At 37.3% G+C, this 25,036-nt stretch overlaps 1 protein-coding gene across 1 annotated transcript in view; it reads left to right on the top strand.

The window, feature by feature from the left end:
* Positions 1-25,036, top strand: part of PIAS1 (protein inhibitor of activated STAT 1) — a 120,218-nt gene that overhangs the window by 80,433 nt on the left and 14,749 nt on the right. Inside the window, exons 7-8 of the mRNA XM_011226745.3 lie at positions 5,543-5,648; positions 15,989-16,062. Coding sequence (XP_011225047.2) covers positions 5,543-5,648; positions 15,989-16,062 — 180 coding nt within the window. The remainder of the gene's footprint in view (positions 1-5,542; positions 5,649-15,988; positions 16,063-25,036) is intronic.

Below are 25,036 nucleotides of genomic sequence, written 5' to 3'. Positions count from 1 at the left end.
TTCTTAGTCTTGTATTCTTTTTCTGGGACAATTTCAGAATGGTTTTGATTATTTCAGTTTTATCGTGTGAGCTCATGTCTATTCATTAATTCATTTGAAATTCATTGAATGTTTCCTGTATGCCATGCACTATACTGAAAACTGACAGTACCATAGCAAGAAAAGAAAGTGCTCATTCGGGGCACCTGGGTGGCTCAGTCCTTAAGCGTCTGCCTTCGACACAGCTCACAATCCCGGCGTTCTGGGATTGAGCCCCGCATTGGGCTCCCTGCTCAGCGGGAAGCCTGCTTTTCCGTCTCCCACTCCCCCTGTTGGTGTTCCCTCTCTCGCTGTGTCTCTCTCTGTCCAATAAATAAATAAAATCTTAAAAAAAGAAAAATGTCCTCATTCTTTTAGAGCCTGAGATGTGGGGCCACATAGTCACACACAAAAAGGTGAACATACTTATTAGAAGGACTGTGAAGGAGAGGTGTGCGGTGATTTTAGAGTACATTAAAGGGTACTCCGAATTAGGCAGAGGTCAGGTAGGGCTTCCCTGAGGAAGTAGTGACTGAGCCAAAAGTTAAGAGAAGGGCAGAAGGAAGCAGTTTGGACGAAAGGTTCAGAGGACATAACCTGCACAACAGCCCAGTGGCAGGGGTGGGCCTGGTTCTTTCCAGGAAACTTGAGAGGGAGCCACCGAGGCTAGAGTGCAGAGTGGGGAAGAGTAGCGCACCGGATAAAGCTACAGAGGTAAGAAAGGGCCAAGCCACGCACAGCCTGTGAGGTACTGTTATGTTAAGGATATGCTCTTTTTTTTTTTTTTTTAAAGATTATTTATTGATTTGAGCAAGAGCATGCTAGAGAGAGAGCGCGCACAAGCAGCGGGGAGGGACAAAAGGAGAGGAAGAAGCAGACTCCTGAGGAGCAGGGAACCCGATGCAGAGATGGATCTCAGGATCCTGGGATCGTGACCTGAGTCGGAGGCAGACAATTAACTTACTGGGCCACCCAGATGCCCCAAGTATATTCTCTCTCTCTCTCTTTTTGTTTTAAAGATTTATTTATTTATTTATTAGAGAGACAGCCAGCGAGAGAGGGAACACAAGCAGGGGGAGTGGGAGAGGAAGAAGCAGGCTCTTAGCAGAGGAGCCTGATGCGGGGCTCAATCCCAGAACCCAGGGATCATTCCCTGAGCCGAAGGCAGACGCTTAAGGACTGAGCCACCCAGGTGCCCCCAAGTATATTCTCTTTTTAAGCAAGAATTTTACGTAGTACATTTCTGTTTACAAAAGGTCACTCTTCAGAGTGGTAAACAGTTTGAGTGGAGGCCAGAATCATGCAGAGGGGTCACCTCTTAGGAACAAGCTATTGCTGAAGTATTAGTGGAGGAGAGCGAGTGTTAGCCTGGAACGGTGGCAATGGGGATGGAGAGAAGTTGTGGGTTGGCACGACTGAGTGAGAAATTACCGGTAGGGGCTGAGAGAACCAGGAGATGTCAAGGATGACTACTGGGTTTCTGGTTAGAATGAGAAGGTGAATGATGATATTACCAAGATAGAGGAAACACTAAAAAAGGATGAGTTTAGGTGTGTTTTTTTGTCATTGCTCTGGAGGAAGAAGTGTTGGAGAACTAGATGGAGAAAATCATGAGTTCAGTTTTGAAGCTTTTGAGTTTGAGATGCCTGGGAGACATTCTAAATAGGCAGTTGGTAATAGACTGAGAGGGTAACTTTGGGCTAGAGAAGAAAATGTGAGCTGAGGGTGAGGGAGGCTGTGAGGAGAGCAGAAGTGTTGGAAGAGTAATTGCGGAGAGGGAGCCGTGTTCCCCTGCATTGCTCCCCCAAATCTTTCTGGGAAGTGGAATGAGATAGCTTTAAATTAGTATATTAGTTAGGAAGGATTAATTTATTAACAGTATTTAGTATTTCCGTTCCAGGAGCTGTGTTTCTCCATTTATTCAGAACCTGTTTTATGTTCCTCATTTAATAGGTTTTTTCATATAAATCTTCCATATTTTTTAATTAATTCCTCTGTTGTTTATTGTTTTAATTGCTGTTATAAGTAGATCGTTTTTCTATTATATTTTCTTTTTTTTTTTTTAAGATTTTTTATGTATTTATTTGACAGAGATAGAGACAGCCAGAGAGAGGGAACACAAGCAGGGGGAGTGGGAGAGGAAGAAGCAGGCTCATAGCAGAGGAGCCTGATGTGGGGCTCGATCCCATAACGGTGGGATCACGCCCTGAGCCGAAGGCAGACGCTTAACCGCTGTGCCACCCAGGCGCCCCTCTATTATATTTTCTAAAGAATTTATTTATTGTTGGTTTGTTTAAAAGCTAGTGATTGTTGAATATTTACTTACTACTTGCATTCATATATTGGTTCCAATGGCTTTTTAATTGGTTTCTTGGTTTTTCCAGGTGGGCGGTTTTAGGTTTGAAAAGATGTATCATCATACAGATAATGATAATCCTAGTTACTTACGTCATAATTTCTTGTTTTTGTTCTGTTGTGCTGGCTAGAACCTTCAGAACAGTGTTAAATAATGGGACTGCTAAGTAGACATGTTCAACTTGTTCCTTATGAAAATGAGAATACTACTAGTACAGGTATTAGTGTAATTAATTTTTGACAGAACTTAATTACATCAACAGTGTATTCCTATATTGCTCTTTTACTGGCGATTGTTGTGAGCCATGGATTTTGAATTTTATCAGAATCCTTTTTGACACCTATCAATTTTATATTTTTTTTCCTTTGCCTAATTAATACGTCACTGTTAGGTTTTTGAAATCCTTTTAAATGTTTTACTTCTAGTGTACCTTGGGGGTTCACCTTTTTGTCTCCCTTTTTGAAGAAGGTATTGAAAAATGTTTTTTGTTCTGTTTTGGGTTTTTTGCCTGTGTGTGAAACATATAGCCTACCAGGGTGTTTACAATGAACTGTGAAAGAAGTCTCAGCTGTATCAGAGAAGGGAAATGTGCTGATACATAGCATTAGAGGAGAGAGGAAGGCCTTCCAGACCTCAGAAGGAAGACAGTATGTTCAGTGATTTGAAGGTGGTCTACTAGGTAAGATCTTTGTACAGACCGCAGTCTACAAGTTGGAGACCTTCTTTTTGAGGTAAAACATTGAAAGAAAATTGTTCTTTACCGAAGCCCAGAAGATAATATATTAGATTGTTTTTCTGTCACTAGTTTTGATTCAACTTGTAGGGATACTCTGTTCGTTTGTGTAGGATCTCTTACTGTTTTGGGGATTAATTTGCGTTGTTAGTTACCACTGAGAAATGTTAAAAATACATCTGCAAAGGAAATAGAAGTTAGTGTTAGCTGAAGCTAAAGTGGTAATCATATTACGGTACGTAAGTGTGTCAGATGAACATGTTGGGACACCGTGGTATATGTCAATTATATCTCAATTTTTAAAAGACAATATTTCTTTAAAAAGAAGAGCCAGTTTAGTGCTTGAAGGAAATAAGTGAACTGTATTATAACTTCTTATCCTCCGTCAGGGTAATCGCTGAATTTAGCATTTATTAAATTCTCATTGTTTATAGAAAAGTTATTTAGATACTGGTGTAAAGGAAACTTCATGAGTAGATTATATCTTAATATGGAGAAAATGTTCTGTGAACTTGAGAGACAGTTTTGAAGACTTTTGAGAAGGCATTTGACAAAAACATCAGTGTAATGCAATATTTATGAGTAGTTGGAATTAAGTACTTTAAAGGGTTAGCAGAAACAATATATTATCTCCCTAGAGGAGATAGCATGCCACTGTGAAGGTTTGGGGTTTTTTGCTGCTGAATCGCTTTCAAATAATATAAAATTGAATTCCATATTATCAGTACAAGTGGCATTTGTTAATACCTGACATTCTTTCTGCTGCTGCTGCTGCTTTTTTTAAATTTGGTTACATGTTTCAACTAGAGTGAACATACCTTTTCAGTGAACTTGTAGTTGTGGTTTCTACTTGATCTCTCCTTAAAAAACTATAAAAAGCCTGAGGGGAATTTGTAGTACTGAAGATTCAAGCTGTCAGTACATAATTTCACAGTGTTAATTAGCATTTCTCCAGTTTCTATCATACTCGAAACATTAATCAAATAAATAATAAAGGTAAGGTTTTTTTTTCCCCAGAGGAAGCCTTTTAGTTTTATTTTAGATTGGTGTGTTGTATGCTCTAAAATTTAGGCACGTTTTAAAGTTCCTTGTAAATTAGCTTTTTTTGACACTTCATTTTTTCCCCAGAAAATACATAACATATGAACTTGGATAGGTTTCTGAATTCTAAATGAAAATTTGGCCTTCCAGAGGATACTGTAGGGTTTTTTCTCTTGTTAAAAGAGGGGAATGCATTTTTGAAAAGTCTGAAAGTTGATTAGGAGGGTCAAAGCAAAACAAGGTGTGTTATAGCAAGAACTGTCGAGAACCCCACTAGCCTTGGCCAGTAAGTCCGCTGTCCTGACAGCCCTATTCTTTCTTCCTGAGTTCTGGTGCCAGCTCTTGTCACCAAGCAGATGCAAGATCGTGAGCAGATGACTTACCTTTTTGTGCCTCCTTTTCATGAACTCTTAGAAAAATAATTATCCTACCTGTCTTGTATAGGCCTTCTGCAAGGTTTAAATTAAGTAGACAGTATATGTTAAGAGTCCTTCAGAAATTGTATGTAGCTGTAAGCTAGAAGGTGGCAGTAAGTATTTTTCCTTTTGCTTCTTTCCAAATCTCTTGATCTTCTTCTTGATCCCAACACCAGATGGAAAGTGGGCCTTCTCATTTAGATCTCTCTCCTACCCTAAATAAGTAAGCGTCAGCCCTCTTTTCTTCCTTATCCAGTCACGTACCCTTCACTCCATCTTGGCTTTATTGATTAACCGTGTTCTTTGTTCCGTTCTCCTGCTACCTCTACTGCTCCTTTACCAGTCCTCTGCTGGTAATGGATATTCATCTGTTCATTTGCCAGACCAGCAGCTTCTCTTTGAGAATCTTCAGTGTTCCCTCTATTTGTGATAATGGCCCATGTAGGTAGGGTCTTTCAAAACTAGTTAGAGGTAAAAGAGAGACTCGATGGAATAGATTAGGAAGCCAATCTAATTTGTAGTTTTTAAATAGCTACTATTTTAGACCTGTCTGTTACCTACTAAATGTGGTTTATGGTGATTTTGACATCTTATTGGTCTTGGTTTATATTTAGTTTTAACAGTGTTTTTTTTTTGTTTTTTTTTTTTTAATGTAGGTGCCCCAAATTGATTAGATTCAAGCATAGGTAGTCAGGTAACATAGAAGGATGACAGCCTGGCTTTATTGCTTGAAAGTTGCAAAATTCTTTTATTTCTCTATACTTCCCTTTCCTTGTCCATAAAAGTAGGTTTATGACCACCTCAGCAGCTTTTTGTTTAAGACTAAATTATTCCTGTTCATGAAAACACCTGATAGTGCCTGGCCACACAGTAGGTGTTTTAACAAGTGTTAGTTTTCTTTCCCTGTCATTGTGGGATTAAAATAGATGTACTATTTACTTACATATGTTGTTTTTCTACATTTTTTTTTTTTTCCAGAACTATTCCATGGCAGTGTATCTTGTAAAACAGTTGTCCTCAACAGTTCTTCTTCAGAGGTTACGAGCAAAGGGAATAAGGAATCCGGATCATTCTAGAGCTTTAAGTACGTATGATAAACTTACTTCATTTATGCAGCTGAACTATTTTGGTAAAGGTTAGAGTAGTATATTTTCAATGAAAGAAATTTCTTTTTTTCACTAGAGCTTGTCATAGAGGATTCAAAACACTGAAAACTTGTTTTCTGAGTAAAGTAAATCAAGACTTAGAAGTAGTTTTAATATCTTTGTTATGACCTGTATTTTATAATCTCTATTTTACTGACCTTAAAAGTAACTTTAGCAAGCCAGTAAACGAATATTGAAGAATATTTTACTAAAACTTAATAAAATAAATGTTTATGGAATTCTAGGACACAGGAAGGAAATCTTGGCATGTATTTCATGAGAATTATTTTATATCTAAGGTTTATCCAGGAAGAATATGCAGGGGTACGTGATGACTGTATCCCTGCATTAATAAAGTAAAAAGAGAGTGGGATGGTAAAAATAATAACGAAGCGGTTTCTGTTAATCAGTTACGTAGGTCTTGGACAAGTCACTCTACTTCTCCGAGTTTCCTGTTCCTCACCTGTAACAAGAGGTTGTTACCACATGATTTCTAAAGCTCCTCCAAAGTCTGGGCTCATAGTTATGAATAACTAGATGGTTCATAGTGTTGTGTAGAATTTGAGATGCAGCAAGGTCTGCAAATTGACCGTTCTGGCCTCAGTTTTTGAGGATAAAGGCCAGAGGTGGGCAGCCTTTCCCAGGAGGTGAACTAAGTTCTGTTGTTCTCTTCTTTGTGAGAGATAGATTCTTTATGGATGGATTCGGGGCTGGACACAGGGAACAAAACTTCTACAGGCGGGGATTAGATAGCTCCTCTTTGAGGATTCTTGATGTGAGTTGATTAGTGAAACCCACTCTCAGATTTGTAGTTAGGCACACTCTGGTGAAAAGAACTAAAGTAGTAAGGCCAGCTTTCCTCTCACCTTCCTCTGTGGCATAGCTTTTATCTTTTTTTGCTAACCTGTTTCTGTGCCAGAGTAAAAGATCCCACTACCTCTGAATAGCAGTATACCCTCAGTAGCTCATTGAAGAACATTTCTGCATTAGATGAACCCTTTTTAAAATGCAAATAATCCTGAGCCAAGAGGAGCACACTTTTGGCTAATGCCTCTGTAGACATTCCTCAAAAGACAGTGGAGAGCTAGAATGACAGCCCTGGTTTGGGGTCTAGGGGAGAGGAAGCACCAGTTGGCAGGGACAGAGAAGAAGAGGGACAGACATCTGCTTGGAAGGAGAGTGCAAGAGAAGGAATTTTTTCCCCCCACACTTGCTGAGGTCCATCCCTAGTCATTCACTGAAAATCTTCATATTTGCTACATAGCTATAGATTCTCACCAAACAGAAAGTGATGGAATTATGTGAGCTTGGGTAGAAGAAGTAATACCAAGAAATAAGACAGATGAGGCTGTTATATTTAATAATCATAATAGTAGTAAGGTAGACTGTTTTTGCTCAAGCTGTTCGCTCTTCTCCACTTGTAGTTGTAGCACCATCTGGAGGGAGAGTAGGAAGGTGAGTCTAGGATTATTTTATTTTCTGGAAGGAACCACTGTTAGTCACTATTAAGCAGCAAAAACTTCTTTTTTTTTTTTTTTAAGATTTTATTTATTTATTCGACAGAGATAGAGACAGCCAGCGAGAGAGGGAGCACAAGCAGGGGGAGTGGGAGAGGAAGAAGCAGGCTCCCAGCGGAGGAGCCTGATGTGGGGCTCGATCCTATAATGCCGGGATCACGCCCTGAGCGGAAGGCAGACGCTTAACCGCTGTGCCACCCAGGCGCCCCAAGCAGCAAAAACTTCTTAATTCAGAGGCTATTTATTTCATCTCTGATACAATACAGGAAGTGGAGAGTAGTTGCAGAGTGGGTGGGATTTTTGTGGCAGTTTATATCTTATCTTACTTATTGGCCTGGAGAACCAATAAAACATTAATTTGGATCCTACTAGTAGGACATTCGTCGTAATTGAATAAAGAACATATTCTTTGCCTTTATACTATCTATAAAGAAATAACTTCCTGAGTAAATTAATTGTGTAATTAAAACATTGTATATAAAACAACTTGACAAAAGAAAATATTGACAGGTTTCTCCAGATATTTTTGAAAAATCAGATTACCTAAAAATATATTCATTGTAAGTTGTTCTTAATCTTAACAGTAAATTCCTGTGGCAGCATTGTAGTCATCAAATCAGGCACAATTATGTTTTTGCAAGAATAAACTTAGTAATATTGAGACTTTTCACAGAGACATCTACTCTGATTCATTTGATTTAGTAGATTTTTGTCTTGTGGTTTCTGCCTTTGTGTAGAGTTGTCCCCTCTATTGCAGAGGCAGCCCTTCACTAATTTTTGGTCACGTTCCTGTCTCCTTTCCTTCTTCCCTGCAGTCACTTTAAACCTTGGCCATAGTTTACTTAAACACTACTTTCCTCTCTCAGCACACTGCCACTGCAAGAAAATTGGCGCTACAAGATGTGAATTCTCTCAAATGCCCTTTTCTTCCTTAATCTTAGTGCCACCATAACTGCTTTTCAACTTATCTACACTTGTACCTATCCTTACTTATTCTCTTCTGTCTCAGGAGGAAATGTCCCTTTTTCTGCTCAAAGTTAATCTTTTATTCATTTATTCTTCTCATTCAAGAAATTATATTAAGAGTCTGCAGTGTTCCAGGCACAGGAGAATATAGCATTAAACAAGACACACACCGTCTCTGCATCCCTTAGAAGTTTGCAGTCTGGTGGGAAATACTGAATTAAATGATTGAGCGAGTCATTAATGAATTACAGTTGTGACATGTGCCTTAAAGAAGAAAGACAGGGAACTCTGGAGTTAACAACAGAAGAACATAGTCCTCTCTGGTGCTGTGATGTTTAAGACAAGATTATAAGGGTGAGGAGAAGTTAAGCCCAAAGATGAGAGGGGAATATGCCAAGAGACGAGGCCGGTGGAGTTAGAGAAGAGAGAACCAAGGAGGACAGCGGCCAGAGAGATAGCTATGGGGTGAGTTCATACAGATGACATAAAGGTAGATGATAGAAAACCCCGGAAAGACTTCTAGTAGAGTGACATGATCAGATTTGGGCAATAAGAAGGTTACTCTGAAGACTGAATTGAAGAGAGGCTGGACTGATACGATGAAGCCAGTTAGGAACCTGTTGTCCAGGTAAGAGGTGATGGTGTCTTGAACATAGGTAATGGTGATGGACATAGAAGTCGATGGCTTGAGAACTGGTGAAGAATAGCAGTGGTAGTGGGTTACATGTGGGGAGTGAAGGAAAAGGAGAAGTCAAGGCGGAGTTACATGGTAGCGCCATTTACTGAGATGGAAGAAGGTGTGGAAAAGATTGAGGTATGGGGGAAAGATCAGAGTGTGTGCTTACATTGGTATTTGAGATGTCTGTGAGACATCCAGGTGGAGATGCTCAGGAACAGTGTTATGGGACCTCACTCCCTCATTTATCTGCTTTCTGTCCCTCTATAAACTCTTCCTGTTGGCCTTCTCTGTCAGGTCTTTTTCATCCTTTAAAAAATACAAAAACAAGCTATTCCCTACTCTAGATAGAGCTCTGTGTTCCTCCTTTTGTCCTCATCCTGCTTCTTCAAGGAGTGGTCTGTACTTGCTGTCCACCTCCTCACTGCAACCTGTTGTGCTCCTTGAACTCCTGTCATTCCGCAGATGTCACTAGTGACAGTCTGATTGCCAAATTTAAACTTTCTTTCCAGGGGCGCCTGGGTGGCGCAGTCATTAAGCATCTGCCTTTGGCTCAGGGCGTGATCCCAGAGTTCTGAGATCCAGCCCAGCATCGGGCTCCTCTGCTGGGAGCCTGCTTCTTCCTCTCCCACTCCCCCTGCTTGTGTTCCCTCTCTCGCTGGCTGTCTCTCTGTCAAATAAATAAAATCCTTAAAAAGTAAATAAATAAATAGACTTTCTTTCCAGTTTTCATCTTAGATATTTTTGCTGCATTTCCTACCAACCACTTTCTCCTTGAAAGTCTCTTCTCTATTTCTTCTCAAGTACGTGCCTTCAGTGGATTCTCTTAAGGGAAGCATCCTAAATGTTTGTTTTCCCTGGGTGTCGTCCCTGGCCCACTTTTCTGCATACTTTACCTAGAGATAATCATATCTAGTCTTAACAGTTTAAGTTAGCACCAACTCCCAAATACATACCTTCATCCCACCCCTTCCCCTGAATTTCAAGTATAGATATGTATAGCTAGCTAACTGCCTTCACCAAAACAGTCCACTGGTTCCTCAGATTCAGTTATTTAAAACCAAACTCACTGAATCCTATCAAACTTCCACCCTAAATATTTCTCAAATCCGTCTTCTCTCTCTCCCTACTATCGCAGCCCTTGTTTAAGTTCTCATAGTCTACCTTTATTTAAAAAACCTTTTCTTAAGTAATATATCCCTCTTCATTCTTGGCCCCTCTTCATCTCTCTCTCCTGGTAGCAACCTAAATGACAAGTACAGATCTGATCTTACCATTCCCTTGCAATCCATAGCTTCTTAACATCGGTGAAGTAAAAACTCTAGCTTTGTTAGCGTGCAGATGCAGCTTTCCATGGAGTGCCACCTGCTTCCTGCTTCCCAGGGCCATCTGTATTCACCCTTCTTCTTACACTTTATAGTCCATAAATACGGAATTCTTTTCTTCTATGCACTGCTCTGCTCGTATTGTTCTCTGTGCCTCCGAACTTCGCTCTTCTTTGCCTGACTCCAGTTACCCTCCATGTTTCACTTTTTCCAGGAGGCATCTCAGAACCCCCAGAGTAGGTGAGTTGACTTTCAGCTAGCTTCCTGAACACATTTGCATTAGAGCACATTAGAGATGATCCCACTGAGCGTCTTTACTCTCTACTAGACTCTGAGTTCCTCTGGGCAGGAATTTAATCTTATTTATCTTTGAATTCCTAGTGCACAGTTCCTGACGCATAGTAGGTCCTCAGATTTTTGTTGAGGGTTAAACCGATTAAAAGAGATGTAGAATAAAAATCTGGTGTCTGTGTCTCTGTTTCCTTGCCTATAAAATGAAGTATTGGCCTTAATATGCTCAGGTGTTTCAAGCCTGAAAGTCCTTAATGGATGACTATAAAATAATCTGATATTAAGGAATGATAGAAATTATTAAAAAAAAAACAACCAACCCTAAAGCAGCAGAAATAGAGAAATCTGTGATGGTGGAAATGTTGCTCAATTGCACTGTCCCGTGTGGTAGCTACCAGCAACATGTGAGCTCTGAAATGTGGCGAGTGCAACTGAGGAACTGAATTTTAAGTTATTTTTTTTTTAAAGATTTTATTTATTTATTTGACAGAGATAGAGACAGCCAGCAAGAGAGGGAACACAAGCAGGGGGAGTGGGAGAGGAAGAAGCAGGCTCATAGCAGAGGAGCCTGACGTGGGGCTCGATCCCATAACGCCGGCATCACGCCCTGAGCCGAAGGCAGACGCTTAACTGCTGTGCCACCCAGGCGCCCCTAAGTTATATTTAATTTAAATTTAAATATAGCCACATGTGACTGACGAGTGGCTCTCATAGGTCATGACAATAGAGATTTTTTAAAAGATTAAATGTGGCTTGCTGTAACTTTATTATAGGTCATATAATAAAATACTGTTACCACTGCACTCACAGTGACACAGGAAAACTTTAATTCCCGGAAGACTTCCCACACGTTGGTTGATGTTGCAGGGTAAATATTATGACTTGTCTTTATTTTTCACTCCCTTGCCCACACATTATAAATATTTGCTTACTTTCCAAGTAAGAACTCACGTTCTTGTGATTAATTTAGCATGGTGATTCTCCCCCCTTTCTCTTCTTTTGGTTAAGGTTTTTAAAGTATAGTTTACAAAAAGTAAAAGTTCACCTTTTTAATTGTATAGTTGGATGAATTTTACAGGTGCATGGAATTATGAACCACTGCCACAATCAAAATGTGGAACATCCTTCATCCCAGAAAATTCCCCTGTGGCCTCTTGCATTTCATCTCATCCCCTTAGTCACAGTTCCTGTAACCATTGATGTGATTTCTGTCTGTGTAGTTTTGTCTTTTCTAAAATGTCAGATATTTGAAGTGTCCTGCAGCATGTAGCTTTTTGTGTTTGGTTTCTTTAACTTAGTAAGTGCTTTTGAAGGCCCGTCCATGGAGTTTGTTCTTCTTTATTACTGAGTAGTGCTCCATTTATCTGTACCATCATTTGTTTATCCATTTATCAGTTTGTGGACAGTTAGGTTGTTTCCAGTTTTGCATTATCACAAGTAAAGCTGCTAAAATATTTACATTTTGCATGTGGATATCCCAGTTTTGTAGGCATATATTTTTATTTCTCCTGGGTAAATATTTAGGACTTGGATAGCTGGGTCACATGAGATGTGTAATGGAAAACAGATTGGCAGTTTCTTATAAAACGTATATATGCCATTTCTGTATTCCTGCCAATGATGTATGTGATTTCGAGTTTTTCTCCATCCTCACTAGTGGTGCTCAGTATTGTCAGGCTGCTTTGATTTTTGGCTATTCTGGTCAGTGTTTAGTAGTATCTCATTATGATTTTAATTTGCATTTTCCTAATCACTAATGATGTCACGTGCTTATTTGGTATCCTTATAGCTTCTTTGATGCAGTGTCCAAATCTTTTCCCTGTTTCTTTTCATAGTTTGTACTTTTTGTATACTGTGAAGTTTTTGCCTAACCCAAGGTCACAAACATTTTTTTCCCTAGAGGTGTTAACTTTTTTAGCTCTTAGATTTAGTTCTGTAGTTCATTTTAAGCTAATTTTGTATATGATGCAAGGTGAGGTTAAAGAGATTCATTCTCCTCATATAGATATCCAACTGTTCCAACATTTGTTGGAAAGACTGTCTTTCTCTCCATTTAATTACCTTTCAAAAACCAGTTCACCATAGATGTAGAATCTATTTCTGGACTGTTATTTTTCATTGACCTATATGTCTGTTCTTACGGCAGCACAACAGTCTTGATTACTATAGCTTGCTATTAAGTCTTGAAGTCAGGTAGACTCTTCCAACTTTGTTTTTCAGAATTGTTTTGACTAAGTCAACAATTCTAAGTTAATATATAAGAAGATGATAAAGTATGTCAACTATACTTAAAATAAAAAAAGATAATCCATAGAAACCAAATAGAGTTTTTTTCAGGAATATTAGGTTCATACAATATGTCTGAAAATAAATCAGTATAATTCATCTCCTCAGCAAACCAAAAAAAAAAAAAAGAAATCGTATGATCATTTCAATAGGTGCAGAAGAAACATCAGGTCAAACTTCAATATCCATTCATGATAAAACTCTCAGCAAAGTAGAAGAGAAAAGAACTGTTTCAGTGTAATAAGTGGTATTTACAAAAAGCCTTTAGCTAATATTATAGTTAGTAGTGAGAAACACAAATGCTTTTTCCCTTAGACTGGAGAAAAAGGCAAGAATATTTGCTCTTAATATTTCTGTTCAGCCTTGTCCTTGAGATTCTGGCCAGCACAATAAGGCAAGAAAAAAAGAAGCATACAGATCAGAAATGAATAAATAATTACTGTCTTTATTTGAAGATGACTTCATTGTCTATGTAGGAAAAAACCCAAAGAGTCTATTAAAAAGCTACTACAGCTAATGCATGAATTTAGCAAGGTTGCAGAAATTTAATTTCTGCACAGTTAACTTATAAATATCAATTGTATTTCTATTAGCACAGAACAACTGGAAAGTGAAATTCAAAAAAACAATTTACTATAACATCCAGAAATATGAAAGACTTAGGGATATGTCCCACAAAATTTGTGCAATATGTGTATGCTGAAAACTTCAAAACAATTCTAAGAGAAATTAAAATAAGACTTGAATAATAATGGGGAGATAGATCATGTTAATAGATCAGAACACTCAGTATTGTTATTGGAGAAATGTCAGTTCTCTCCAAATTGACCTATAGATTAAATTCAATCCAATCAAGATCCTAGTAGGATCTTTAAAAGTATCTTTACGTGAAAGGATTGACTAAGATTGAACCCATAATGGCAAAAGGCAAAGCTTTTTTTTTTAAATAGAAATTGACAAGCTGATTCTAAAATAATTTGAGAAAATTTTGCCATCTCTTAGAGAAAGTGAACATACAAGTCACATTTTAAGTAGCAGTAGCTAGTATTTATTGAATATAATATTAGGTTATTTTAAAGCATTTTATGTGCATTCATTCATTTAATCCTTAGAACATTGCTATCAGGTGCTGTTACTCTCATGACTTTGCTGACGTCTGGATTCTAAGTTAGGCTGGTTCTCAATACTGTATTCATAACTACTACTTCAGGTTGCCTCTCGTTTCAATTTCTTTGGGAAGTACTAACCACTGAACTTTGTTTTGCATAACGTTGATATTGTGGTCTGTGGTATTCCTTCATTTAGGTGGAAGTTTAAATAGATAGTCCTAACTGTTCCCATTGCTGTGTGTAGGGAGGTGAAGGTATGCAAAATGTTTAGTAATCACAATATAGTTCTCTTTGCATGTTTATATTGTATGTTGATTATTTGTTACCGTTAAAAGATACTATTTGTTAAATGTATCTTTTTAAGAAAGGATTGACTAAGATTGGGTCTATATAATGACACAGGTATACTTTTCCATAATTTACATATGATCTCTATAGCATAAGTGATGTGGTAACTGTATTTTCCAAACTAAAACCCAGGGGTTTTATGCCTTTTCAGGTGTGAGAGGCAGCCTATGAATTCTATAGATTTCAGACATTTGGAATTTCCAGGCCAAATGAAAATGACTTTTTACTCTGGCATCAGAATCACATCTGTAGCTTTTAAAAAACGACCCATTGGTGTCCCTTTTCCCCATTCTGATTCAGTGGGCAATTATAAGTTAGAAAACACTGTAGGTAGTTCTGATGTGTGTATCACAGTTGAGATTCACTAATTTATGGAGACAGAATATCTAAAATGTGGACCATCTTGGGGCACCTGGCTGGCTCAGTCAGAGAAAGAGCATGAGTCTTGATCCCAGGGTTGTGAGTTCAAGCCCCACGTTGGATGTAGAGATTGCTTAAATAAATAAAACTTTAAAAAGTAAGTAAAATAAAATGTGGACCATCTAAAAAAAAAAATCCAGATTACAGTGATTGCCATGTTTAGTAAAGGTGGGACTCTTAATTCTCAGCACAACAGACATCTACTCTGAAATCATTCTTCCTTATCTGCGTACCTTTCTGCTCCCCATTTTCTTAATTCTGTATATAATATATATAATATTAACTCTCTGGTTGCACTTAGTTGTGCCACAGCTCTGAAATTCTGTGATTGACTATGTACACAGCCACTGTGCTTGGGTCCCGCTTTACACAGACTTCAAAGGCACTGTGGAACAATTTCTAAAATTATTGGAGTATTGTATTTAGGCATTTCCAGTCTCACTTCAGTGTTGTTTAATTAAGGTTTTCAGAAGTAACATATGCCTTGGGATTCCAGAGAAGTAAGTGTATAGGTCCTTGTTACATGAAACTGACAGAAAGTAACAGAATAGCCATTATTACTAGTGCTTCACTCTTAAGAACCACAGGAGGTTTGAGCTGAAAAGATTTAGAGATTATCTAGTGTGGGTTCTTATTTTGCTAGAAGCAAAATTAAGTGCAGAGAGGAGGATTGACTTTTCTAAAATAGTATAATTAGTTTATGGATAAATAAATATAAAACTCAATTATATGGGGAAAAAGTAGTTGAACTTTATTTCTTCTCAGAATTTGAAAATAGAATTAATGTGTTTTCATAATTAAAAAATGGAATTAATAGAAAAATAGAATTAATGTATTAACATATAAAATATACTATTTTATTATCTGAGCTTTGGAAAATTTTATGTTAGTTTTATAGTCAGTATTGATTAATTTCTTTAAAAATAATATTGGCATAAAAATATTGGTCATAGTTTAAAAGAAAGAAAAACTTCATTCAGTTTCTTAGAAAAGGAAAAGGTTCTGCCGTTAGTTGAATATGTCAACTTACCATAGAAATTTCCTTTATGTTACTGCAATGCAGTTTTTGTTCCATGGATGACAAATAGGAATCTTACAGGAAATATAGTCAGTCTATAGATATATGGTTGTTTTTCTTCTTTTGCTTATGATAGAAATTATAAACCATGTAATTGTTTTTATCTTTCTATTCAGTTAATTGGAAATAAGCGGATTATTTTTGAGTTGATTTTTTTTAAGCTTCCTTATTTTAAGTTCCTTGTTCTTTTTCTTATGTTGCATCACTGATGTATCTTTAATAAACATGTTCTGTTTGTTTGTTTTCTCTTCAATGAATGTCAGTTAAAGAGAAATTGACTGCGGATCCAGACAGTGAAATAGCTACGACCAGCTTAAGGGTTTCTCTACTATGTCCAGTAAGTGTTAACTAATACTTGCTTTCCAGAAGATTCAACATACATTTTTCTCCTTTTATGAAGTATTTCCAGTATTTGCAAAACGATGTTTACTTTTGAAATATGCCCACCTTTGTCACAGTTTCTGAGCAATAGACATTATTACTTAGTCGTAGGATTTGGAATCTAACCGAATTTTTAAGTGTGTAAAAATTTTCTACTCTTAGTAAGCTGTGTTTAAATATTGCTTGTGGTTAATGATTATCTCTCAGACTCAAGTGTAAAGTCTTCAAATAAGGAATGGGTATTATCTTGGTATATTTATTAAAATTGCATTTTTAAAAATAGTATCCTTTTGAATAGAAATCGAGCCATGATTTACCCACACATTCAGTTTAACCGTTTTGCCAACAATGACTACATTGTAAGAATTCACCAATTAAAAACTGTTCTGTTTAGCCTGAATAACTGAATTGGTTATGCATATAAAAATAACCTAGAAATATTTTTAAACTAGAAAATGAGGTCAAAATCAATCATTTGTACAAAATGAATATAAGGCCCAAAACCTACCAGATGATTAAACTTGTGAAAAAGTTTCACCAAAAAATGTGTTAAGATTTAGTTCTTAACCAGTTTGATGTTAGGTCCACCAGTTGTAGGAGTGGTAATTGAATGTGGCTTTCATACAAAAATATGTGAAAAACTAGGAGTAAATTACTTTGACATTTTAATTACCTTTTGTTCTATAATTAATCAAATTAATCATATCTAAATTGGGGAGAAAGTATGAAGAATAAGAGGACACAGCTGTTTCCTGATTTGCCTGGATTGTTCAGGCAGGCCTGGTATTGAAAGCTTCTAATATTGAAATCCTACTGATCTCAGATGAAAATGAAGCTATTGTATTCTTAAACAAATAATTTAAACAGAAACTAAATTTTATTTGTCTACTTCTTAGTCTTTTATAATTTATAAAACTTCAAGCACAAGATGAAAAAGTCATTAGTTCACGAATTAGTTTATAATACTGTATTTCATGTAGCTCTTAAAAAAACTTTTTTGTTTTATAATACTGCTAAGGGAACCCCTATTCATTATTAGGCTTTTATAAAATTACAGAAATACAATGGAATTAATAAAATGCCCCAAATCCTATCATTCTATATTTATCCTTCTATCTTTTTATTCCTTACAATAGCCAGTCTTTTTCTTAGGAAAAATATTTTGATTCCAGACTTTTTAATATTATTAAAATTTTTTCCCAAATACATGATGCAATCATTGACGGAACTGAAAGGAGAAATAGAAAAGCAGCACAATAATAGTAAAAGACTTGATACCCCACTTTCAATTATGAATAGAATAACCAGACAGAAAGTCACTAAAGAAGCAGAGGACTTGGGGCGCCTGGGTGGCAGAGCGGTTAAGCGTCTGCCTTCGGCTCAGGGCGTGATCCCGGCGTTATGGGATCGAGCCCCACGTCAGGCTCCTCTGCTGGGAGACTGCTTCTTCTTCTCCCACTCCCCCTGCTTGTGTTCCCTCTCTCGCTGGCTGTCTCTATCTCTGTCTTATAAATAAATAAAAAAATCTTAAAAAAAAAAAAGAAGCAGAGGACTTAAACATTATAGACTAATTGGACCTTACAAGATACATACCCTGCCCAACAGCAGCAGATTACACATTCTTCTCAATGTGTAACCTACGGAACATTCTTCAGTATAGGCCATGTGTTAGGCCACAAAACAAGCCTTAACAAGTTTAAGTCATACAAAGTATCTTCTTTGACCACAGTGGATGAAACCAGAAATCAGCAGCAGAAGGAGAACAGGAAAATCCACAAATAGGTGGAAATTAAACAACACACTCTTAAACAGTCAAAGAAGTCGTCAAGGGAATTTAGAAAATGTCTGGAGACAAATGAAAACGAACACATTATACACCAAAACTTAACGGGATGCAGCAAAAGCAGTAGGAAGAGGGAAGTTTGTAGCAGTTAATACTTACATGTAAAAAGAAGAACGATCTCAAATGAACAACCTAATGTTATGCCTCAAGATGTTACAAAAAGATAAACTAAACCCAAAGTCAGCAGAAGGAAGGAAATAGCAAAGATTAGCACAGAGATAAATGAAACAGAGAATAGAAAAACAATAGAAAAAAACCAATGAGACTAAGAGTTGGTTTTTCAAAAAGATCAACAAGATTGACAAACCCTTAGCTAGACGAAGAAAAAAAGAGGGGAGACTCCAATAGCTAAAATTAGAAATGAAAGAGAAGATAACTACAACTGGTGAACTGATGTAACAGAAATAAAAAGGATTATAAGAGACTACTATGAACAATTATATGCCAACAAACTGGATAACTTAGAAGAAATAGATAAATTCCTAGAAACATACAACCTACCAAAACTGAATCATGAAGAAATAAGAAATCTGAACAAACCTATATGTAGTGAGGAAATTGAAGCACCAATCGAAAACCTCCCAACAAAGAAAAGCCCAGCACCCCATGGCTTCACCAGAGCATCTTACCAAATGTTTAAAGTACATTTAACATCAATCACTTTCAAACTCTTCCAAAGAATTGAAGAGCAGGGAATACTTTCAAACTCATTCTCTGAAGCCAGCATTACCCTGATCCCCAAACCAGACAAAACTAAACCACTAAAAAAAAATCACACACCATGACCAAGTGGGATTTGTAGCTGGAATGTAAAGATGGTTCAGCATACAAAAAGTCAATGGGCAGCTGGGTGGCTCAGTTGGTTAAGCATCTGCCTTGGGCTCAGGTCATGATCTCCTGGTCTTGGGATCGAGCCCAACGTCAGGCTCCCTGCTCAGCGGGGAGTCTGCTTCTCCCTCTCCCTGTACCTCTCCCCACTGTTCACACACACACTCTCTCTCTCTCTCTCAAGTAAATAAAATCTTTAAAAAAAAAATCAATCAGTATAATACACCACATTACCAAAACGAAGAACAAAAACCACATGATTATTTGAATGGATGCAGAAAAGGCATTTTGCAAAGTTCAGTACCCTTTCATCATAAAAACGCTCAACTAACTAGGAATTAGAAGGAAGCCTCTACAACATAATAAAAGCCATATATAAAAAGCTGACAGCAAACATGATACTCAACAAGACAAGAATGCCCACCCTCACCATGCTATTCAACACAGTACTGGAAATTCTGGCCAAAGCAATTACATAAGAAAAAGAAATAAGACATACAAATTGGAAAGGAGGTAAATGATCTGTGTTCATAGATGTCATGATCTTTCATGTAGAAAACCCTAAAGATTCCACAAAAAAACAAAATCACCAGAGTTGCTGGATACAAAATCAAAATACAAATTTAGTTGTGTTTCTAAACGTTAACAATAAACAATCCAGAATGGAAACTAAGAAAATAGTCCTATTTACAATAGCATCAAGAAGAAGAAAATACTCAGGAATAACCTTAACCAAGGAAACAAAAGATTTGCACACTGAAAACTATAAAACATTGCTGAAAGAAATTAAAGACATAAATAAATGGAAAGACGTTCCAGGTTCATGGATTGGGAGGTTGAATATTATTAAAATATCTATACTACCCAAAGTGATTTACAGATTCAGTGCAGTCCCTATCAGAATCCCAGTGGCATTTTTTGCAGAAATAGAAAAAAAAGTCCTAAAATTCCTGTGGAATCTCACAGGACCCCAAAGAGCCAAAAACAATATTTTAAAGAGAACAAGTTTGAACCCTCACATTCCCTGATTTCAAAACATAATTAAGATGGTGTGGTACGGACATAAAGATAGATAATGTAGACTAATGGAACCAGAATAGAGAACCTAGAAACAAACTCTTGCATTTATGGGCCAAGTTACCTTGCAACAAGGGTGCCTAGACTACACAAGGGGGAAAAGACAGTCTCTTCAACAAATGGTGTTGAGGAAACTAGATATACACATGTAAAATAAGGAAGTTGGGCCCTTACTTTATACCCCATGTAAAAAAGAACTCAAAATGAATTAAAGACCTAAAATATAAGACCTTAAACTTTTTAACTCTCGAAAATGAAGGGGGGAATAGCTTCATTGAATTTCACTATGATTTCTTGGATATAACACCAAAAACATAGGCAACAAAAGCAAAAATAGACAAATGGACCACACCAAACTTAAAAACTTCTGCATGTTTAAAAAAAAAAAATCCAGAGAGAGTGAAAAGACAACCTATGGCATGGGAGAAGATCATTACAAATCATGTATCTGATGAGGTATTAACAGTATAAGAAGCTTCTCCAACTCAACAACAATAATAACCTGATTAAAAAAGAGGCAAAGGACTTCACATTTTTCCAAAGATGATTTACAGGTGACCAACAAACATGGAAAGATGTTCTACATCGCTGATGACTAAGGAAATGCAAATCAGTGCCACATGGGTTATCACTTCATCCCCGTCAGGATGGCCACCGTCAAAAGAAACAGAAGATATCAAATGTTGGTGAGGATGCAGAGACACCGGAACCCTTGTGCCCTGTTGTGGGAATATAATATGCTGCAGCCATTGTGCCAAACAGTGTGGAAGTTTCTCCAAAAAAATAAAAATTGGTTTACCATATGATCCAGCAATTCTTCTTCTGGATATATAGCCAGAGGAATTCAAACGCAGGATCTCAAAGAGAAAATTTGCACACCCATGTTCATTACAGCATTCACGATAGCCAAGAGGTAGAAACAATCCAAATGTTTATTGGGTGATGAATGGATAAAGAAAATGTGGTAGATACATGCAGTGGAATACTATGCACCATTTAAAAAGAAGAAAACCCTGTCATATGCTCCCACATGGATGAACCTCTAAATCGTTTTTGATGAGCAAATAAGCCAGTCACGAAAACACAAACACTAGGATTCCGCTCGTAAGAAGTGGCTAAAGCGGTCAAAATTGTAGAAACGGAAAATAAAAGGTAGTTATCAAGAACTGAAGGGGGGGAGGAATTAGTGGGTATCAAGTTTCAGCGTTACGAGATGAAAAAGCTTGAGAAATCTCTTACACAATAATGTGAACATACTTAACATTACTGAATCGCATGCTTGAAAATGGTTACAGTGAAAAATTTAATGTTACATGTTTTTTTACCACAATAATAGGCAATAGAGTCATGGATAAATTTTTTTTTTAAGATTTTGTTTGTTTTTTCAAGAGAGAGAGAGAGGGAGAGAGCGAGAGATCGGGAGTGCACGAGCAGGGGGGAGAGGCAGAGGGAGAAGCAGGCTCCCCGCTGAGCAGGGAACCCAGTGCAGGGCTCCATCCAGGACCCTGGTATCAAGACCTGAGCTTGAAGGCAGATGCTTAACCCCCTGAGCCACCCAACCAGGTAAATGTTGTAACGGATTATGGTGCAAAGGAAGCTGGCATTTTTTTTAACATTAGGAAAATAGCTCACAAACCAAGTAAGTGGAAGATTTAAAATCTTTAAAAGATTAAAAAAAAAAAAAAAAGATATCTTACTTATTCTGCCCTCCTTCCCCCAGGCCCCTATTTATGTATTTTCCTCCTCCATGTGATTTCTTGCCATCCCATTCCATTATAAAATACCAGTTCAGAGACTATGAGAAATTTAGAAAAGTACAGAAGCTTCATTTTCCATAATCACTGGAAGAAGTCTTGTTTTTCTTCAATTTCCTTTTAAAAGTGTTTACAGTTGTTCTAATACATGTGATGTTTACATCATTAGGTGAAGCAATTGTTCATATAAATAAGCACCGTAATATAAATCTTGATGTTTTTACTTCTAGAACTACTTTTGAATTTTATAGTTCAGGTGATCTTTATCTTATTAGAAATGTTAATTATGTTTTGCTTCTCACACCTCTTTATTTCGTGGGTCATTTTAATATTTCTTACCATATCGCCTGTTACCTCCCTTTTTAGTTGCAACGGCTTTAGCAGTTCATTTCAAATTGACATCTGCTTTTAAAATTCAGATTATAGAAAAAAATTACATACGTATATATAATCCATAATTATAATACTTTTATAGATTTCTATTTGACTAAAGGGAAAATCCCTTTACAATTATCCTGGAACATCAAGATGATATATTTTAGGTATGTTTTTATTCCAAAAAGTAAAACTTGGTAATGACAACTCATCTATATATCAAATTTATAGAATAATAAAAGAGATTTGTTCCCTTTGAAATATGTAAATATGACGTCTGACTGTGCATTTGAATTGCCCTTGTTTTGATATACACAGCTCAAAATAAATGAGTTTCTCTTGTTTGTGTGCCATTTAGCTAAGGGCAGTGAACACAATTAGAAATGTTTTTGCTCTTTGGGAATTTTTTAGTTCTGATTTATTAAAAATACAGCTGAAAGAGGGGCGCCTGGGTGGCTCAGTTGGTTGAGCATCTGACTCTTGGTTTTGGCTCAGGTCACGATCTTGGGGTTATGAGATGGAGACCCACGTCCCTGCATCCGGCTTCACGCTCAGTGGGGGGTCTGCTTGAGATCATCTTTCCTCTCCTCCCCCTGCTCATGCACTCTCTCCTTCTCTAAAATAAATAAATCATAAAAAAAAAAAAAACCAAAAAACAGCTGGGAGAATGTTTGAGAACCTACTTTGTGAGATATTTATTCCCCAGACCTATGAATTTCAATACAAATGACTTGGAATTGATAGAAGAAAAAAAAATTCCTTGGAAATTTATTTATGAAATATTGATGATGATAATGAAGAAGTTGTGAAATTATTCTTGATATCACTATTCCTTTCTTTTTACAAGGAAAAAATACATACTGTTGACTTTTTAGGTTCCTTTTGTTATTAGCTAGTTTAAACGTACTAGGTGTAGGGTATTTTCTCCAGCAGCATCCTCAGTTACTAAATAGTACTATTATATGTTATGGTAAGGTTAGTGGCATTGGAAGACTTGTTTCAGGGCTGTTTTCAGAGTGTTTATTTGCAAGTGATGTAAATGTCCACATGTACTGTAAAGGAAAAGGGGGACTTTGTGATTCTAAGATGAAGATATTGTTTGAAACTCTGCTTTTCTCCTGATACCGCGTTCGAGAATTCAGTGTCCATTTGTAGATAAGTGTTGAGCATTTAGAGAATGTTTTTAATATCAGAAATATGAAGAGTATTACCACATAATACTTAGTGATTCTTTGAAGCAAAGCATTTCTGTGACATCTAATAAACAGTACATTTGGAAGTGAACTTTTCCTTTTCTATACCCATTTATAAATGTCTTTCCTGCATTGTTCACGTAGCAGTGTTCCTTAAAGACTCTGGGTAAATTTGTCATAGTGACTGATCATAGGGCTGTAGAGTAACTCTCTCACGAAAAAGATGAGCTGACAAGTGAGGATTAGAGGGAGGACAGTCTGTGAGGTGATTGTTTAGAGAAACTGCTTTTCATAGTGTAAGTTCTGCAGCCTATGGCTTGGATTCTGAAATTGGCTTTATGTCTTACCTTTTTATGCACTGTCTTAATATTAAAACTATCCAAATTCTGCAGTACGTGGACTTTGCAATTACTGTCTAGGATTTTTCCAGTCTGCGATTTCTCTACTTTGTATTTAAGCCTTAGGAAAAATACCTGCTTAGTTGCAATTTGCACTTCACAGGTGAGTTAAGGTCTGCTTTAAGATATAAAAATATTTTTTTAAAGATTTTATTTATTTATTTGACAGAGACAGACAGCCAGTGAGAGAGAACACAAGCAGGGGGAGTGGGAGAGGGAGAAGCAGGCTCCCAGTGGAAGGGCCCGATGTGGGGCTCGATGTGGGGCTCGATCCCAGAACGCCGGGATCACACCCTGAGCCGAAGGCAGACGCCTAATGACTGCACCACTCAGGCGCCCCTAAGATATAAAAATTTAATTTAGCACCACCAAGCAGATCATTATTTGGAAAATGTTTCTGGACTAATGCAACATGTCTTGGTGATTCTTCTGTTACAAGAATTAGTTTGTTCTTTTTTGCCTTTTCATCAGGTTGCTTATTAATCAGATCATAAAAATTGAGTAATAGGTGAGTAGAGGGGAGTAAAGAGTTGTTTAATCTTATGTGAGCATAGAATAGAAGAACAACCGAGCTGAGATATGGGTGTGTCTCCCATTAGTTCACAAAGTGATTTGAAGCAGATAGTGTTTCTGTACTTTAATTATAATGGGTGACGTATATTGAGCACTTACTGTATGTCAGGTAGTATACAATAAACATAACATAATTTAAATCCCACAGTCTTATGATGTAAATGGTATTTTTATTCCCATTTTACAAAGCTGAGGCTCAGGGAGACTAAATGAGATCCGGGATTCCCCCAGTAAGTAGTGGGGCCAGGATTCAAACCTAGGTAGCCTATCTCCATACTCTGGCCTGCCTCGTAAAGTACTGCGTGCAGCCCCCACACTCTCTGTGAGTAAGTCCCTCCTCGAGCTGCTCAGTGAAGCACAGCCAAGCCTTATCAGTCCACACACATGACCATCTTCCTGCCGTAGAACACATACATTTCCAAGTGCCAGGGGTGAGGAATGGAGGCTGATGTATTTCTAGTAGGAGGGGACACCTGCATAAATGAGTAGTACAGAGTCATGCACAGGGTGGAGTTGGGCACGCACAGAGAGAAGGGAGCTGTCCGTTGGCTCTTTCTGTACTTCTGACACTGTAAGCTGGCACTGCTCCCTTCTCATAAGCTTCTAGTACAGCCTGGGTTCTGTTTTGTTCTTCATCACTACATCCTGTTGAAGTAAGAAGGAAACAGTGTTACTTTGGAGATAGAAAAAGAGGCCCAGAAAGGTTAAGTGCCTTTCCTAGAGGCACAGTAAATCACTGATCCCAGAACAATAATTTAGGGCCACAAATGACAGTTAATTTCCTTGGTAGACTTCCTAGGAAATTGCACATTTCCCTGAAATTCTTCTAAGCCAAAGTCCTTTTCCTCTTTCTTTCCTCATTTAACTCCTACCCTTTTCAAGCCATTAT

This window comes from Ailuropoda melanoleuca, chromosome 5 (assembly GCF_002007445.2).
Source record: "Ailuropoda melanoleuca isolate Jingjing chromosome 5, ASM200744v2, whole genome shotgun sequence".
NCBI lineage: Eukaryota > Metazoa > Chordata > Mammalia > Carnivora > Ursidae > Ailuropoda > Ailuropoda melanoleuca.
This window is presented reverse-complemented; position numbering and strand designations above follow the sequence as displayed.